At 39.7% G+C, this 17,575-nt stretch overlaps 1 protein-coding gene across 1 annotated transcript in view; it reads left to right on the top strand.

Annotated features, from left to right (window-relative positions):
• The first annotated feature begins 10,830 nt into the window (after window positions 1-10,830).
• Window positions 10,831-17,575, top strand: part of FHIP1A (FHF complex subunit HOOK interacting protein 1A) — an 81,272-nt gene continuing 74,527 nt past the window's right edge. The window contains exon 1 of the mRNA XM_021698856.1: window positions 10,831-10,938. Within this exon, the coding sequence (XP_021554531.1) occupies window positions 10,834-10,938 (105 nt within the window). The 5' untranslated portion in view covers window positions 10,831-10,833. The remainder of the gene's footprint in view (window positions 10,939-17,575) is intronic.

Here is a 17,575-nt window from a genome sequence, read left to right as displayed (position 1 = left end):
TTAATTTTACTTGCGTTGTCTCTGGGATGGTTTACCTATGTTCCTTTTCCATAAAAGCAGGAAATATAATTTACTTGGAATTAGTGCAGATTTGCTATATAATTAATGTTTGTGAAGCTCCTCCAGGGGAGTTATTCTGAAGAAAGCTCCTGTGTTGTGTGGTAACTTCATCCACTGTATATGTACTTGAACAACAACAACAAAAAAAAAATCAGAAAGAGAAAGAGAACAATAATTTAAAAGTTTCAGGTATTTTGAGTTTGTTCTTGGGGAATTGTAGATGTGTTCCTGCTATTTTCTTGCTTGGTCTTATTTCTACCTCCCTGTCATAGTGCGAAGGTCTTAGTGTGCATTTGAAGATACGTGTTGGGGCGCCTGGGTGGCTCAGTTGGTTAAGTGTCTGCCTTTGGCTCAGGTCATGATCCCAGGAGTCTTGGGATCAAGTCCCACATTGGGCTCCCTGCTCAGCTCCCTCTCCCTCTGCGCCTCCCACCTCTCTCTCTCTCTTTCTCTCTCTCTCTCTGTCTCAAATAAATAAAATCTTAAAAAAAAAAAAATACATGTTATTTTTGGTATAACCTGACCCCAAATGCCTACTGCTTTGTTGGGATACTCAGCTATTTCTCCAGCTTCATGAGAAAAAGTTTGTTGATTTCGAACAAGTGCTTCATTAAGGGGTGTGGTAGTAATTTTGAGTATTTGCATGTCTTGCCTTATGCATTGACATTAGAGCTTCATCTACAGGTAAGTTGCAATTCCATTCCAATAGTATTGAGTCAGATAATCAATTTTTGGTAATCCTACAGGGTTTAGAATGGAAGTGAATTATTATGCACATATATGTTAATATTATATAAAATTATTCTTCCAAAAAAGGGAGCTCCTTTGCTTCTATATCCTCTTCACAGCTCCTTTGATTTTAGAACTTAATCAGCTCTTAAGTGCAGCATGCTTTGAGGGGAAAGTAGAGACTCTTGTCTACTCTTTTTGCTCATCGTTTTCAACCTGAAGCACTAAATTCTAGGGAGAAATGGTGCCAATTGCAAAATGTGTCTCCAGCAAAACTTAATTTAAAACACTGTCTTTGGTTTTTCTTTTCTTGCTTTTTCTTTCTCTTCTGTACAAAAGACATTGATACACACATGTTAATTTAGTAGAGAAGAGTTTTAATTAAATAAGTATGGATAGCCTGAAACCACTCTAGAAGCAAGTGTAGATGAACTGAAGCAGAATATGGGAGAGTTGCGATCAACCCAGTTGCTTCTGGAGGCTTAGAGATAAATTAATGCCTTCCTCCTCATGAGGACAGCCTCTCTGCAGGTCTGCTCAGGGGGCTGCCAGCCATCCAGTCAGTAAGCCTTCCTTGCTGCCACAGAGGAACTGCTTCCTGTGAGTCGCTTCAGCTTTTACTTTTATTTCCTGAAAAGGCATCACAGCAAGCCTAAATTCTGGACCCCCCCCAAGCAGAAATTAGAGCCTCCACTATTACTCTTTGTTAATTATAAATTACATATGGCTTTTCTACTGTAGTATCTCGGAAGAGACAGCAGCTTATGATTAGTATATACATCTGTGAGTAGAGCTAGACTTGAGCGTGTGTGCGTGCACGTGTGTGTGTGTGTGTGTGTGTGTGCCTCTCTGTGCTCAGGGAGAGAGAGACACACAGAATGTCCCTCGCGTTGAGGTAAAGCACGGCTCTGTTCAGGGGTAAGCAATCTCTTAACACATTCTGCTTCGGACTTCCACAGGACGAAGCTTGTGGTAAAACGGAGGCTCCAGAGTAGTGAGGTCTGCTGTCCATGAGGGCAGTATTTTTAAAAGAGAAAGTTTAAGAAATTCATTGTAGGTGCATCATAATCTTTGGTTTTCATGGCAAATATTAGTTTGAAAGATAGGGGTTTGTACAAGTAGAAAAAAATCCTATAAAAAAAAGATTTAAAAAGTTGTGCACGGTGGTGAAATCGCTCAAGTTTCCCTTCCGTAAACTGTGGTGCTAGAAGCTTTTCTAAATACGAGAGATCGTCATAGTGAGCTATATTTACTTTGACTGCTTTTGTTTTTTCTTGAAAAGAGGTCCTTAAAAAATTACTGAGAACCATGGAGAGTCCAGGATTCCTCCAACTACATTTGGAGCAGCGATCTAGACTGACAGATATTTTGGCAGAGCATTAACTTTTCATATTCCCAGCACTATGAACCCCATAAGGGAAGGTGAACTACAGAAATTTAACCGAAGTATTATTGCACAATAATATTAAAATAAACATTAGAAAAGTGGTCAAGAGTAAGACTGCCACTCTTCTGAATTCTTTATGCTTTCTTAACGTGTCATTTGCATCCATATTTATTCCGTTGGAAGTTAACAACTCATAACTATGGATGTAGTTGTTTTCCCCTTGTGTGTTTTCTGTTGAATGTTCTCAAACATTTTGTGGTCCTTATAATTGATTCAAATAACATATTATGTTCGGATACTCTTATCCCTACGCATACCCATCAGGCTGTAATTCCCGCAGGGTACCTTTCCTATCCTGCTGAGATGAAGAGACTTCCAGCGCACTGTAATTGCTTTACTAAGCCGGACTTGGGTACTTTCCTTTGGTTTGGGATGTTCATTGGCTTGTATTTTAAATTAAAAAATGCTTTTGCCGAGTAGTACATGAACATGGTACCAAATTCAAAAAGCGAAGAAAGGTACACAGTGAAAAGAAGTCTCTCTGCCTCCCCTGTCCCCACCACCCCATGCCACTCTGCTGATGGTCTGTGCATTTACAGGCATATCGAGTAACACATTCCTTTTTTATCTTAGACAAATGGTGGCATACGGTACTTGATGTTCTGTCCATATCCCAGCAAACTTTTCGTATCAGTACATTCAGAGCTGCCTCCTTTAAAAAAAAAAAAAAAAATTGTGACCCAGGATTCCATTATATAGAAGTGCCTAACTTAGATAACCAGGCCATTGCTGGTGGATATTGAGGATCTTTCCACTTTTTTTACTATCTAAACAGTGCTCCAGAGGACATCCCTGTAGTTAGGTGTTAGTGGTTAAAAGGATGTGTCTGGGTCAGATCCCAGGATATCTGTATGACCTTGATTAGACCTTGATTACCTCTCTGTGACTCAGTTTCCTTATCTGTGAAAGAAGGGAGTATAGTTCACAGGATGGTCGAGAAGATTTAATGGTGTAATATATTTCAAATAGTCCTGGCACAGAGAAATGCTCAATACGTGTCAACTCTTACTGTTAGTCAGTCTGCCATTTTGCAAGGTGAACGTGTCTTCCCAGGATAAATGCGTAGAAGTGGTTTTCCTGACCCAATTTAATTTTGAAGCCTGTTGCCAAATGGTTCTCTGTAGGTAGAAGCCCAGTTTATGCTCTCACCTGAGGGGTAGGAGGTGCGCTGATTTTTACTTCTCATAAGTCACCTCTTGATATGTGTAAATCTGGACTGTGTATATTCCTAAGGTCCGAGTAGTAGTTGCTCAAGGGGGAGAGATTTCAAGTTAAAAAGTTCTTTTCCCTGGAATTTTTCAGGGCTTCTAGAAGATCTCGCTTTTTATTTTTATCTATATGACATCTTATCTTGATGATAAACTGATTGTGTCAATAATAAATATGTGAGCGGTGAACTACATTAAGCCAGTAGGTTTTTATTGTGTACTTCTAGAATCCTTTACTTACTCATGGATGAGAAATGCAGTCTTTTAAATCCTCATACAACAGTGGTACCATTTGTTAGAGGGATTATTATATTTACACGTAAGGAAGTCTTACATTATTTTTCCGTTCATAAAAAAATAAATGTGAAATTAGAACTTTATAATCTTAGGTTATCATGTAAGTGCTACTATTATTCCACTGACTTGAAGGCAAGATCCCAGTCTTGATTAGCTCAAGTGTCCGTGGCTTACACCATTTCTGTCGTGTGTATAGTACACAAAAGGTACCCAACCCTGTGGCCGATTGCATAGACTGGTGAAGAAGTGTGCTTTGCCCCGATCAGCATAGGATCATGTTCTAGGAGACGAGCAGGTTGTTGGTTCTGAGCTTTTGCTGACATTATAATAAATGCTAATCATTTTGTACCTCTGATGCCTCACCTTGCAGTGTTTTGGGTAGGAGTGGAGGTGCCTAGCCAGCCATGAAATTTGTAGGGCACCAAGGCCTGAACTGATTATTATTCAAGCGCCTGGTTACTCATGGGGCTGGAACAACCCCCACGGTGCTGAGACAGAACTTTGTTGCAATTCAAGTCACAAAAGTTCCACAACTCTCTTTAGTCATACCTTTCGTATTGGAACTGGCTATTAGCCTCTGTTTTGGGACTTCATGGTTTTACGATGAATGCATCTTTAAAGTGGCTTTTAAACTTTTTTGAAGGGGGGGCAATTCATTCACCCTTTTTAGAATTGGCTGAAGACCATAGCCACCTCTCCCCAGAGAAAGGATGCCAACAATTTATGAGATTCATGGATGTATAGGGAATGTTATTGGTACTTCACTCACTGTACTTAGCGTGTCTCGTGCCATGCACGGACGGATGCAGGGCATTTTTGCAAAGGAGGCTTTTCATGTTGTTATTTCAAAAGGCAATCATCACCTCACCTTACTTATACTACAGGTTGCATACCTGAAAATTTTCACTGAAAGCATTTGAAAAATTACTGGGAGGGAATGAATTCTGATTGCTACAGCTATAAAGACAAGTACAGATTAAACAACACAACTTCCCAAAGTACCTACTTTTCCATAGAAAATGACCAAGACATGTTGGTCAAAAACTTAAATTTTTTTTTTCCAGGAACATTTCTGGAGAAGAACTTCGTTAGTATGAGAAGGTTCTTAGATTCAGAGGACTTATCCCAAATCTCTGCTTTAGAATATTACCCCAGAGAAGTTGTCAGATCATCTTGTGACTGCATTTACCTTAGTTAAATTTTAGGGCTTTGTGGCAGAAATCTTGACTGAGTTGTCCCTTGATAGCTTTCAACAAGATAGTGGTGTGAAAGGATGGTGCATACTACCAAGATTGTAGTGATTAATTGGGTTGTTGGGGAGACTCCCCAAGAGTGGTCTAGTTTTCATGCTTCAACAAGTCACCCCATGTGTACAAGAAACTTCTCTGTTCAGTTACCAGTGAGCTGATGTCTCAACACTTGCTATAATTTTCAAAAGCTGTAATTTTTTCATTCCAAATCCTTGCCAGTATTGGTTTAGTTTCTTGAATAGCCTTAAAAATTAAGTCCCCAAACAAATTTCAGGTATGAATATGAATATTAACTTTAATTTTTCTTCTCCATTTTTTTCTGCTTATCAGTCCATTGCATGGCACTTGGGTATGACCTAGTTGGCAGCCCATTCTCGTGAAATTAAAATGTAAAACATGGTGGAATTATTTCAAGGAATTATTGACAGTTTTCTGAAATCTCCTTACTATTTTAAAGTATGCATTTATCAGAGCCTGAAACTATTTGGAATGTGTGAATGGAGAGAATTTTCTTTGTGCGCACTCTGTGTGTTAACTGATGACCTACAACTTGGCGGAACAAAACAAGGCTCTGCTTTACTGAATAAAGGACAGTCATCGATGAATGAGCCAGAGTCAAAAACTATGGCAAGTTGAGGGATCCTTAGGACAAGGTCTGGGAGAGTCAGGGGCTATTGGATGCTTGCTTTATTTTTCACAGTCCAGGATTGCTATGTGATATGACAGCGAGAAAGAAAAGGAAACTGGGCCAGAGGATTACAGCACAGGGAGGATTTGGGTTTAATAGGATTTTATTAGGCTCTAAGCAGAGGTTGTCTGAGGTAGTTTGACCCACACTGAATCCCCCTCCCCCCACTGCTATTACTTATAATTGAGGGCAGAAGTTTCCTCTCTCTTTAGGTGTTCCCAATATTTGAAGAGTCTTCACCCTAGATGGAATTTTATATGATAAGCACATTTACAGTAATAGACTTTTTATGTATTCAGTAGCAGCCGATTCAGGGCATTCCAAAGTGCATTCTAAAACAATGAGTTCTTCTACTGGCAATTGCTCAGGAAACAAACAAACAAACTGTGAATTATATTCAAAATGGTTGATTCCTGTGCTTTGGGTTCTTTAAGTGAAATATGCTTTAATTGTTAAAAAGAATACAGATCGAATCCATGTATAACTAGAATTCTTACAAAGATTTTTGTACAGTGGCCATTATTCTTCTTCAAAGCTTATCTTACCCCTCCTCAATTAGTACAACAATTGTAATAAAGTACAGAAAATAATGACTTTTGAGCTGGAGGAGACCTGAGAAATAATCATGTAGTCCTAACTCACCTAAGTGAGGTTCCAAACCAAGGTCCCTGTTTTCCACTCAAGGTTTCACAGCTGGGTAGAGCCTTGGGGCCGGGTCCCAGTTAAGAGCTCAGGTCCCCAAGAGGCGACTTGACGTCTTGTGACTTCCACACTTGGACAACTGAACTAAAAACTCTTAGCCCTTACCCTTGGTTCCCCACTTTAAATCCACCTAATCCTTCCAACCATTTCCACAAACCAACCAGAGAGGAGGGAAGAAGGAGAAATGGGAAGGAAGCCTGCCATGTCTTTTCATCAAGTTGAAGAGATTGCTTCTGATATGGCAACTCACTGTGGAAAGACTCCACATGGCTTCTCTTGTATCTCTAGGCCTCTCCTTGCTGTGTTGTTGACCTTGTCTTTCCTCTGCTCCTGTTGCTCTACCAAAATCCTTTAAAAAAAAAAAAAACCTATCCATCCATCCATCCATCCATCCATCCATCCATCCATCCTTCATCAAATTCTCTATGTTCATTGGTTCCTTCCCATTAGGCCTGCAAATATGATCACTTTTTCCTTAATAAAAATGTTCCTTGGCTCTGTTTCCCCTTAAGGTGACCATCATTACTTTTCCTTAAAGAATTTTTTATAATCCATTATTAGAGGATATTATATTTGAATAGATAAAAGAAGGATGTTATGAGATCGTATATCGTTAAATGCCAAAATGTTTACACTGTAATTTCAGTATGATAGTGAAAGAGGGGTATATTAAAATATAGTCATTTGTAGTTCGGGGAAAAATGTGATTTTCACACATTTATAGCTTTCCTAAGTATTGTGGTTTTGAAAGGAGGCTGAAATTAGATAAAGATATCTGTCTATTTGGAAATGAGGTTGAAGGAATTTTTATGGTAGAGGTATAATCTAGATGACTAGAATCTAAGCTTTTATGATTATATAGTATATTTTATAATGTGATATGGAAGCATATGCGTGTGCTTTTTCTCATAGTCAAAAGATATCATGTACTTTCTAAAAAAAGGCAAATAAGAATACATATAATTCTTATGTCAGTTATCTCTAGCTCCAACAATGATTTAACATTTTTCTTTCCCTACTGATGAAAAATATTTTTGTATATATTATTAATGAAATATATGAATTTGACTACACAATAGTCAGTTCTGTCTTTGCAATATAGACTCTGTGCCAGTGTATACATGGGTTTTGATAGCTCCTCCCCCCATAGCAAAAAAACTCAACAACCACACCACAAAACCACACGCAACCAGTGTTGGACAGAGTCCTTCGGGTATTTTTGGGGGTTGGTGGTTCATTTGAAGAAAGAACAAAATCACTCTAAATGGTTTACAGAGCTCTTTCTCGGGCATGAAATCCGAGTTGATGTGCATGTGGGTATTTATGGGAAGAACAGGCTGAGTATGTGGCAAGAGTGTTCCTCTGAGCAGTCCCAGCGCCGGGTATGATAGGCTGAAGAGAGCGGAGGGCCAGAACGGGGGAAATGTCCCAACAATGCCATATGCATGACTCAAGCACGCATTCTGGTGACTGCAGCCTCTTTTACCTGCTCCTGGCTTTTTGCTAAGTTTTGTCCTGCTCTGTTCTTCACTTGGGACTTTTAGCTGTGCTCTGAGAGTTAAATAAAAAGCTTGGAATGGAAAAATGCAAAAAGGAATAAAGTAAAGCCTGAGAACAGGCAAATGCAGAAATGTATTGGAAACCTCGGTGCTTGAGGAAAGGCGCCCTTCTATGTCTCTCATAAATATGGAGCCATCTCTTGTAGTTTTATATTGCCCTGGGGACATGCTAGTGCTTTAATACTCTAACATGGGAATAAGAGAGAAAGAGAGTGGAAATATCCAGCTCTTTTGTCTCTGGGTGTATTCGGAAGTATTTTCATTTATAGAATCTTCTGGCATAGTGTTTCCTTTTTAAATGTGGCTTGCTCTACTTGCCTGTGTTTAGGTTCTTCAGGCATCTGCTTCAAAAGTATGATTGGATAAACATCATCCAAGTGAGATGCACTTTTCTCAGAGAACATACAGCTTCCTTAAGGGAATAGGGCCAGGGATTATAGCCAGGAGAAAGGAGAATAAAGATTTCTAGAAGGAACCCTGGACTGGGAATCAAGAGACTTACATTCCATTTCCATCAAAACTAACTTGTAGTTTACGACTTTAGCTAAGAGATTTATTTTGTCTGTAATGCAGTCTCGCTATCTGCAAAGATTGCATGCGAAGTCCCTTTGAGAACGAACTTAACAGACCTGAGAGAGCATGTTTCTAATTTTCATTTAGAAGCAGTTGGCATGTTGAATGTTCCCCTCATACGTTTGAAGACGAATCTGAGAATCCTGGAGCTGAAAGGAGTCTCAGGGAGTCTCATACTTTCTGAACCTCTGGGACAAACCAAAACACTCTGATTTTCCTCATTATGATCATTACATCATCTGAATAAAAGACACTTTCACAGAAATCCTATGTTAAAGACAACGAGGGAGTTGAATCAGAACTTGGTTTATGTCTTATCACTTAAAACAGGTCTGTACGCTGAAATGATACCTCTGAGGACCAGCCTGGTAACCAAAAGTGAGGTGAAGAGACTGGCTGTAGGATTCTAGGGAGTGGCCAGGACCTCGGAGATGGGGACCACATACCCTGTGTGTGTGTGGGGAGGCACGTGGGCCCAGTAAAACATGCCTCCCAGTGGCAAAGGGTCATTGCTGGCAGTGAACAATGTCTTATTGAAAACAAGAAATTTGGGGGTGCCTCGGTGGCTCAGTTGGTTGAGCGACTGCCTTCGGCTCAGGTCATGATCCTGGAGTCCCGGGATCGAGTCCCACATCGGGCTCCCTGCTCGGCAGGGAGTCTGCTTCTCCCTCTGACCCTCCTCCCTCTTATGCTCTCTGTCTCTCATTCTCTCTCTCTCAAATAAATAAATAAAATCTTTAAAAAAAAAAAAGAAAACAAGAAATTTGGAATTATTAGGAATTACATGTCAGGGAGTTCACCAATTTGAATAATAAAATATGGTCATAGAAGATACACACAGGCTGTTTCCCTCAGGTCTGTAATTTGTGTGAGCCTCCCTCAAACAGGCCTTCCTCTTTCTACATACTTTCACCCTCTTCCATTCTTCCTAAAAAATGATTCCTTTCCTCAGAATGATCAATTCTAACCAGTTTCTGTTATGTCCTACCATTTTTTTCAAGATATGAATGCCGAATGGTTCGCCTGCTACCCCCAGCAGAATATTCCTTAACAATTTTCTAGTGTTTAATTTCACTCCCCACAAAGAACTTGACCCATAAGTCTAACCCGAATCCTCACCTTAAGGCCCCTTTCTCACATTTTATAGGAGGAACGGTTGACCAGTGTTCTCCTCATAATACCCTTCATACTACTCAGTTGAAAAATCGAGTTTTTTTTGGCACTACAAATCTGGAAATTTTATCATGGGTTGTGTTTTCCAGTGCACTAATAATTATCGTGTAATCACTTTAGCCCAGACTCTCTCCAGTCTGTACGCTGAAAACCAATAGTATTTTGAACTGGACCCAGTCCTTTCTGTGGGCTGATCAAACGGGAGATGCTGCCACTATTGTATTGCTTCCGTCTGCGAGTCAGCCCCATGCAACTGGGTCATAGTTGCTGTAAGCTCTATGACCTCGGTATCTTTTTTCTCCCTACTGGCTCTGTGGTAGTTGGACTTTCTTCATATTTTATCCACATAATTCATTTTTCATTTGTAAGTGTGCTACCTTGTACTCACACCGAGTAAGCACTATCTTGTTTTTGACGGATCATTTCTGTCTCTGATTTGTCAAGGTTACTTGGAATTCTGTTATTTTTCAGAAAAGCCAGAAACCTTAACTTGGTTTGTAGCTATGAAATGACTGAGAATACTTTCAATTCCATTATGACAGCCATTGATTAGAAAAAAATTCAATCATATCGGACCCAGGAGTCTGGGTGCTGTTTTATACCTACCCCGAGTTGCATTGGGGCATTTATTTCTGTCACTATTAACTAATGGTTTTCCTGTTTCTGGATGCTTTTAAATTCCACAAACATTGGTATCATAGTTTCTTGCTCGGTTATAGAAACAGTTTGAATGATTAGACTTATTATCTAGGGGGTTGTGGTTGATGGTAGTGAAGAAAATTAAACCAATAATTATTTAATTTATGCATATCGCTTTGGTAGTTTCATTATTTTATATTTTTAGTGGCAAGGTAAGAGTAAATAGGGGGGCCTATAGATTGGGTAGAAATGTCTATTTTGTGGATGTTTTTGTTCTGTGTTGGACTTCAAGACTGTCTATGCTTTGATTTAAATTCAATGGCCAGTGTCCTATTTAATATGTGAACATAACGAGATGCATTTTTATTATTGTCATTACAGGTTTCGGAAGATGACAGTGAAATGTGAAGAAGTTACGTTTCTTATGTGATACTTGAAAGTTAGTGACTGCTTGCCATATTTTCCCGAAAATTCAATATGACTTAGAAGCACTGATTTACGAAGGTTTATGATGTCATCGGTTACGACGGAAAACAAACTCCCACAGGCCGTGAGCCTGCAGGGAGTTGACCCAGAAACATGCATGATTGTATTTAAAAACCACTGGGCACAGGTAATGTATGAGTTGCACTTTTCTCTGCTGGTCTAGGTAGCTGTCGAGGCCTCTATCCCATTGAACCAGGGGTTTCCTACCTCTGTGATGGGTGACTAGGTTTCCAGAAACATAGGGAGCAAAACCCTTGCAGGTAGGAAGAAAAGCAGCTTTTTTTTTTTTTTTCTTTCCTAGAATACATATCTGGTTGAAAACCATGGTTTCCATAAAAGCAATTAGGGAACATGTATGTTCCTCAGATATTTTTGGAAGAACAGCTGTTGGCCTGAAAGGGACTTTGACATTTCATTGCAATAGACTTGACCGGATTAGAGTCTCTCTTTCCCTCCTCCCTGCTGATTTCCATCTAGTCCTTACACTCTTGACAGCGCTAAAATACACATTTATTAAATATTTACCAAGTGCTGTGCTGAGTACTTCAAAAGCCTTATGTCATTTACTCTTCTCCACAAACCCATAAGACCATTAGTGTTAGCTTCCTCATTTTACAGATGAGGGAATGGAGGATTAGACATGTGGAGTAACTCGCTTGAGGTTATGCAGTTAGTGAGTTTCCAAGCAAGTACATAGTAGACCTTGGTTCCTCGACTTGTGTATTTGACCTCTGTGCTCTACCATTTTTCGGGCTGGTGGTCCCTGCGTCATTTAAGGAAAGAAGATGCCTGGCAGTATCTGAATTCATTACAAAGCTGGTTATAAAAGTTTTTTTGATTATTCAGTTTGACTTCTGTGTAACTCTGATCTGCTTGTATAGATAATTACGGGTTGAATGTTCAGAAAATTTATCAGCTCACCGCTTTCCTCAGGGAGTTTACAAGTAGTAAAATAAATAAAATTGGCCTTCTTTACTACTTGTCCAACATTACACTCCCTAGGTGAGCTGGTAAGTGGCTATTTATGTGACAGTTTTTTAATGACTACCCAGTTCCTTCCTGTGGCCGGAAACAGTAGAGGGGTTAAAGCACTGAGCCTGCAAATCACAGCAATTATGGGGGACACAGTTTAGATCAAAAACAAAATCAATTCTGCTTCTGGGTCATTTACACTTTGTAGCTTCTTGTCACTAGTGTAAAGCTTCCAAGATTTTTTATGCATTTCCCATTCTCTGACTTTTTGCTGTTAGAATCTTAATGGGTTTGCTCTGGATTTTAAGGGCACATCTGCTTTAGCAAAGAGAGGAAAGTAATTCACGAGTTTTTCGAATAATTAGAGTAATTATCTTTGACTTTGCAGTTTTATAAGTATTTTAATGTGCTGGCTCCAAAGTGGGGTTGTGAACCCTAAGGGGTGTGCCTGTTAGTCCATTGGGTGTGGGAAGAATATTTTAGAAGGCCTATTTTTATCTTTATCTTTTGAAAATGTCTATTTTTGTGTTTATAAAGTACGTAATATAGTTACATATTAGCATGTGCACATTTATTATTATATCTAGTAATTATTTGCACTCCTCTTTTTTTTAACTGGTAGGAGTGTGCAGTCAGATGTTTTATATTGAGAATACTTCCAGTCTTAGTCATTTCATTTGGCTGAAAAAGTCCATCATTCTAATACACATTCTTGGCTCTGGGCCCATTTTGTTTATTTGTATAAAAATACTTTTGATTGTAGCATTCCTGGTGGAGAATCTGTGATCGGATCCATTCAGTATTCTATACTAGTCTTCAAAGACAGGATATATCATCAACCTCTTAATTTTATGCGGATGGATCATTTGCCCTGTCAGATTCCATCCCGGGCAAGCTTTCTCCAAAGCTGTTGGAGTGCTGGTAGAGAGTCTTACTTCAGGAATGTGTAAATACTCTTTCCCATTGGTGAAGGAGTAAATATTGGTCCCAGAATCATATTACTCATTTCCATATCCGATATGAATGACTTCAGCATCATTAAACATTTTGGGTGATCTGAAGCATGGCACCTTTTGTTGAGTACAGAAAAATACTGAGTTGAGGGTAAGGATAATTTTGTCAGAGGGAATGGTGTTCAGTTATTAAACACTTCCTTTTGTAAAGTGGGGACACTCTTGATCTTACTCCTCTTTCACCCATTTCTTTACCTTGCTTTCCTCTTTAGGCTTGACTTTTCCTTTTAAATAAATCTGCAGAGTGCCCGCAGTCTCTGTCTACTTCCAAGAAAGGCTCTTGGGGGCCTTTCGGTTGCTTTATGAATAAAAATACTGGTTGAAGAAATGCATGTGGATGTCAACACAATTATAGTTAAATGGAGGTTTATTAGCCCCAACTATGGATTCATTATTGTAGGCTGCACGGGTGGGACATGGGGATGTGTCAGCCTTGGAAGAACAGGGTCTGGGCTTTTAAAGAATGTATGCGCTAATTTGGAGGACGAGGTGAGATACATTATTAGAAAATGAATAATAATGATTACAGGAATTAAGTCAAAAGAAGGGACTGTTATGCGTGAAAATGGCTTGGGAAATGGAGGAATGAGATTTGGCTAGCTTAACTACCGGAAAGGAGGTTTTTTTTTTTTTTTCCCCTTAAGGTTTTATTTATTTATTTGAGAGAGAGATAGAGAGAGAGAGAACATGAGAGGGGGCAGGGTCAGAGGGAGAAGCAGACTCCCCATTGAGCAGGGAGCCTGATGAGGGACTTGATCCTGGGACATGAGCTGAAGGCAGTCGCTTAACCAACGGGGCCACCCAGGCGCCCCTAGGAAAGGAAGACTTTGATGACAAAGGAAAAGAACATTTTAGAGAAGGGGTTTTGGGAAGGAATGCTCAATGTTGGCTTTTTTCAGTGGTAAGAAAAGAAAGGTGAGGAAGTCAGGGCAAAGAGGAGATGCAGGGCTACAAGTGAGGTAAGGCCCGGAACCTTCAGTTGATAGGAATAAATGATTCTCACTGTTTCGGAGGTTTATACATTAGCTCTTGGCCATGAGTCATGCAGGCTGGGGGCTCATGCAGAACGCTTAAAGTCGGACATAAACTCCTGTGACTGGTGTGATGGCAGCCCCCGGGTTCCCCTGAGGCAACCCGAGGAAACCTGTAAGGCTGGCAAGAAATGTGACCTAGTCAGAACTGGGTGACAGCATTGTATTTCCTGAGGTGTCCGATTAGCTGGCAAGCACAATGCTTTTTTTTATATGTTAAACTAGGGAAAATGAAGTCAACAGTAGTCTGTGGTATCCGCAGTTCTTCTGTTTGTTAGGATACTTCAGTACAAATTCAGCATAATTAACATATATTTGACAGGTTCTGTTCCGCTGTTTACTAGTAGCTTCTGTTCCAGACCTTGACTTAAAAAAGCAAACTTTGATGGAGGAGGATATCCGCTTGCCCACCTACACCTTGCAGTCTGTCAGGGACAGCTCGTTATACAACCAGTCGTCATCCAAGGCAGTCTGTGATTCCGGAGGCTCGCCAGCAGAGAGACCTTGAACGGCCTTGTCGTGCACTTTAGTTTCCAAATTGTTCCCTGGGTCCAGTGATCTCATGACATCCCCAGAAGCGTTCTCTAGTGGACATTCAGGAATAGTTACATTCCTAACAGCAACCCCGGAGAACCCAGGCTATAGGATTCTGATAGCCTGGATGCCGGCCAGTACGTCCTCCCGCTTTCTGAGATGCCATCTCGCACTGTGAAGTTGTCAGAGCAGTGAATCGAAAACCCAGTATCCTTTTTCTAGTTGGACATTTCAGTGGCATCTGGGCACCTACAGGCCAGGATGGCACATAGGGTCTTTATTTCACTCCTTGTCTCTGATTTAGTCTCCAGAAATGCAACATTACTTGGAGTTCCTAGCCACCCCCACTCCTAGGCAGTGCCCAGCAGGCTATTTCAGGCTTCTCTGCCTTAGGCATTTCCTCCTCTTCCTGCCTGGACTATCCCTCCCTCTGGTTAAATGCCTCTCTTTCTTAAGGACTCATTTGGGACATCAGTTCTTCTAGGAAACCTTCCGTGCTCCCTCTTATGTTTCCACTCTGCTCCAACAGCATCCTGAGTGTTCTTTTGCTGTTAGGCCAACCACGTTCTATTAAAATTACATGTACAGTAGCTTCTTCCCAACCTCATTTCAAGCTCCTCATGGTCAGAGACCATTTGTAGTTTACCTACATCTCCAGTGCCAAGAATTGTCATAAGCCTATTGTAGATGTTCAATAAATTGTTGAACCGAGAGACGAGAAATATGACAACTTTAGAACAGGTAGGTTACTTAGAAAACAGCTTTGAACATACACTAATATTAAAACATTCTATAGTTTTCTAGTAAGATCTTTGGACTTGCATTTAATGATAAGCGATTCGGGGGGAGTGAATGGGTGTTTAATTTTCCTATTAGTCTCTAAGAACAGTTTATAGTCTAGTGGACTATTGTTTTTATCTCTTGCCTTTGCTTCTTCTGAATGGAAGAGAGAGCAAGAAGTAAGAAGCACTGGTCCACCAGCTAATAAACTATTCAACTATATCACCATGTGAATTAACCCGCCCACACACTAGTTTTTTGCAATGGCGGAGTTGTACTTTGTGAGGCTTCATGCATCTTGCTTCATTCATTCTCTGTCCTCTCCTTTTAAGAATTGAATCAGTATTGGTTACATACTCAATGGTGTCTGTTCTTAGAGCCAGAAAACAGAGGTGATGGGTTAAAAATAAAATAAATTGGGGGGCACCTGGGTGGTTCCATCGGTTAAGCGTCTGACTCTTGATTTCGGCCCAGGTCATGATCTCAGGGTCCTGGGATCAAGCCCCACGTGGGGCTGTGCCCTCAGCAGGGAGTCTGCCTGAGATTCTCTCTCTCTCCCTTTCCCTCTTCCCCTCCCCGCCCCAAATAAAAATAAATATATCTTAAAAAAAAAAAAATCAAGTGGAAATGCACATTTCTGTGTGCTTCTTGTTGGTCAGTAGCCCAAAGCTTCTCCTCACCACCCTCAGCCTCCAAAAATAAGTGGTTATACAATTTTTAAGCCAAGAAAATGTCAGAGTTCAAATAGAGTAATGGCAGCAGATGAAGTAAAGCTAGTGGGTCTAGTAGCCTTTTTTGTCTTGGTCGGGGTGGGGATAGGAAAAACAATTAGATTAGTTAATTAAGTCAAATGTCTTCCCATAATAATGCAAAATAGATAATATGTTTTAAGTACAGTATCTTATGTGGAGCTCCAAGTAGCCTGATTTCTATTAAAGAAGTATAGAGCACTGATACATGGATTTGAGATGTGCATTTCAATCTGCCCCCTGTGAAACCAATTCTCTTGTTCTGTTCATCTTCATTCTTTTGGTCTGTGCCTTGCCATAGACTAACTGACAGCAATTAAATAAAGTTTTTGAGAGATGAAAAGAGGGGAAGTATTGGAGAATCTGATCTTCTTAATATCTTAGTCAAGTGATGTTTGTTAATATTTAAAAAATTTGTATCTCAGCTTATCAAGTAGCTCTAAACTTGACAGTAGAAAGTAAAGCAGAACAAAAGCTATGTTTCTTTAGAGGGCCGAGGCATTAACTTGTGCTTCTATTGGACTTTAAAGTGTTGAACCTGTGGAAATGTCAGCAACTCACCCTCTGTATGCTCAGTGATAAGTCTGTTTTTGCCATGGAATGGAATATTATTACATAGATCATTACTCTTAAATCCTTTCTCTAATACATAAATTTAAAAAACATACCTAAGTGAAGGATTAGTTTATTATGTTATTTTATTGATTGATGTTCCTACCATGTTTCTTTGTTGTAGTAGTGCTAGACCATCTTTGGTCCCAAGGAGGTATGGTATGTAGATAGAGCTTCTGCTTTACCCTGTTTTATCCCGGATTTAGACATGCCTCTAGAGTTTGGGGCTGGAGCTGAAATGAACCAAATTGTACAATCACGTGTATATTATTAGGCTATTATCTTAATATAAAAAGAGACGACTTGGTAGATGTCTTTCATGGCAGTAGGTGTGCAAGGAATGTGCCAGATTGAAAGACACGGCTGTTAAGTAATGATTAAGGACTGGATGGAAACTTACTTTTGTTGTAGTTATTTGGTACATTAAGTGGAATTTGGCTTAAGATCGTACAAGCCTGCCCTTCTTCTGTGTGATGGAAAATGTTGCTTAGTAACTTGGTTTTTTCCACGATGCCACTTTAAATTAGCATTCCAAAGGATTTTGAAGTATGGGTTGTACTCATGTGACTTTCTTGAAATAACTAGGCTCCAACCAAAGTAGCAAAAGTAATCATCTCATAATACATGCATGTGTGTAAGACATAAAACAATATTAAGATGGAGTCAAAGCTAAGTTGACAGATAAACCCTTGTGTTTACCATGAAGAATAATCATTTGTTAGCTGGAGGAGTGATTATGTGGCTCTTTCATTCTGAAAGCATTTGAGCTTTCTCTTTAGGATTTGTGAATATTTGGAATTCAGACCTATTATTACTGACTGATGGGGACCATCAGTAGAGCTAAGGATAGGAGTAGCTGATATCCTTAATGAAAGAAATATGCTATTTGTTCATCTCATTTACCTGTAATAACCTCCCTGTTTACAGGTCAAATGACTTTGAAGTTAGGTTAAAATTTAGCTCTATTGGTCAGATGATAATTTGTGTACCATCATTTACACTATTGGTTTTTTGTGTATTTGTTTCTTTTTAGAATTGTGATAATTTACATGAGGATCTATATGTGATCCAGG

Source organism: Neomonachus schauinslandi, chromosome 2 (assembly GCF_002201575.2).
Source record: "Neomonachus schauinslandi chromosome 2, ASM220157v2, whole genome shotgun sequence".
Lineage (NCBI taxonomy): Eukaryota > Metazoa > Chordata > Mammalia > Carnivora > Phocidae > Neomonachus > Neomonachus schauinslandi.
Note: the sequence above shows the minus strand (reverse complement) of the source record. Positions and strands in the feature narration are given on the sequence as shown.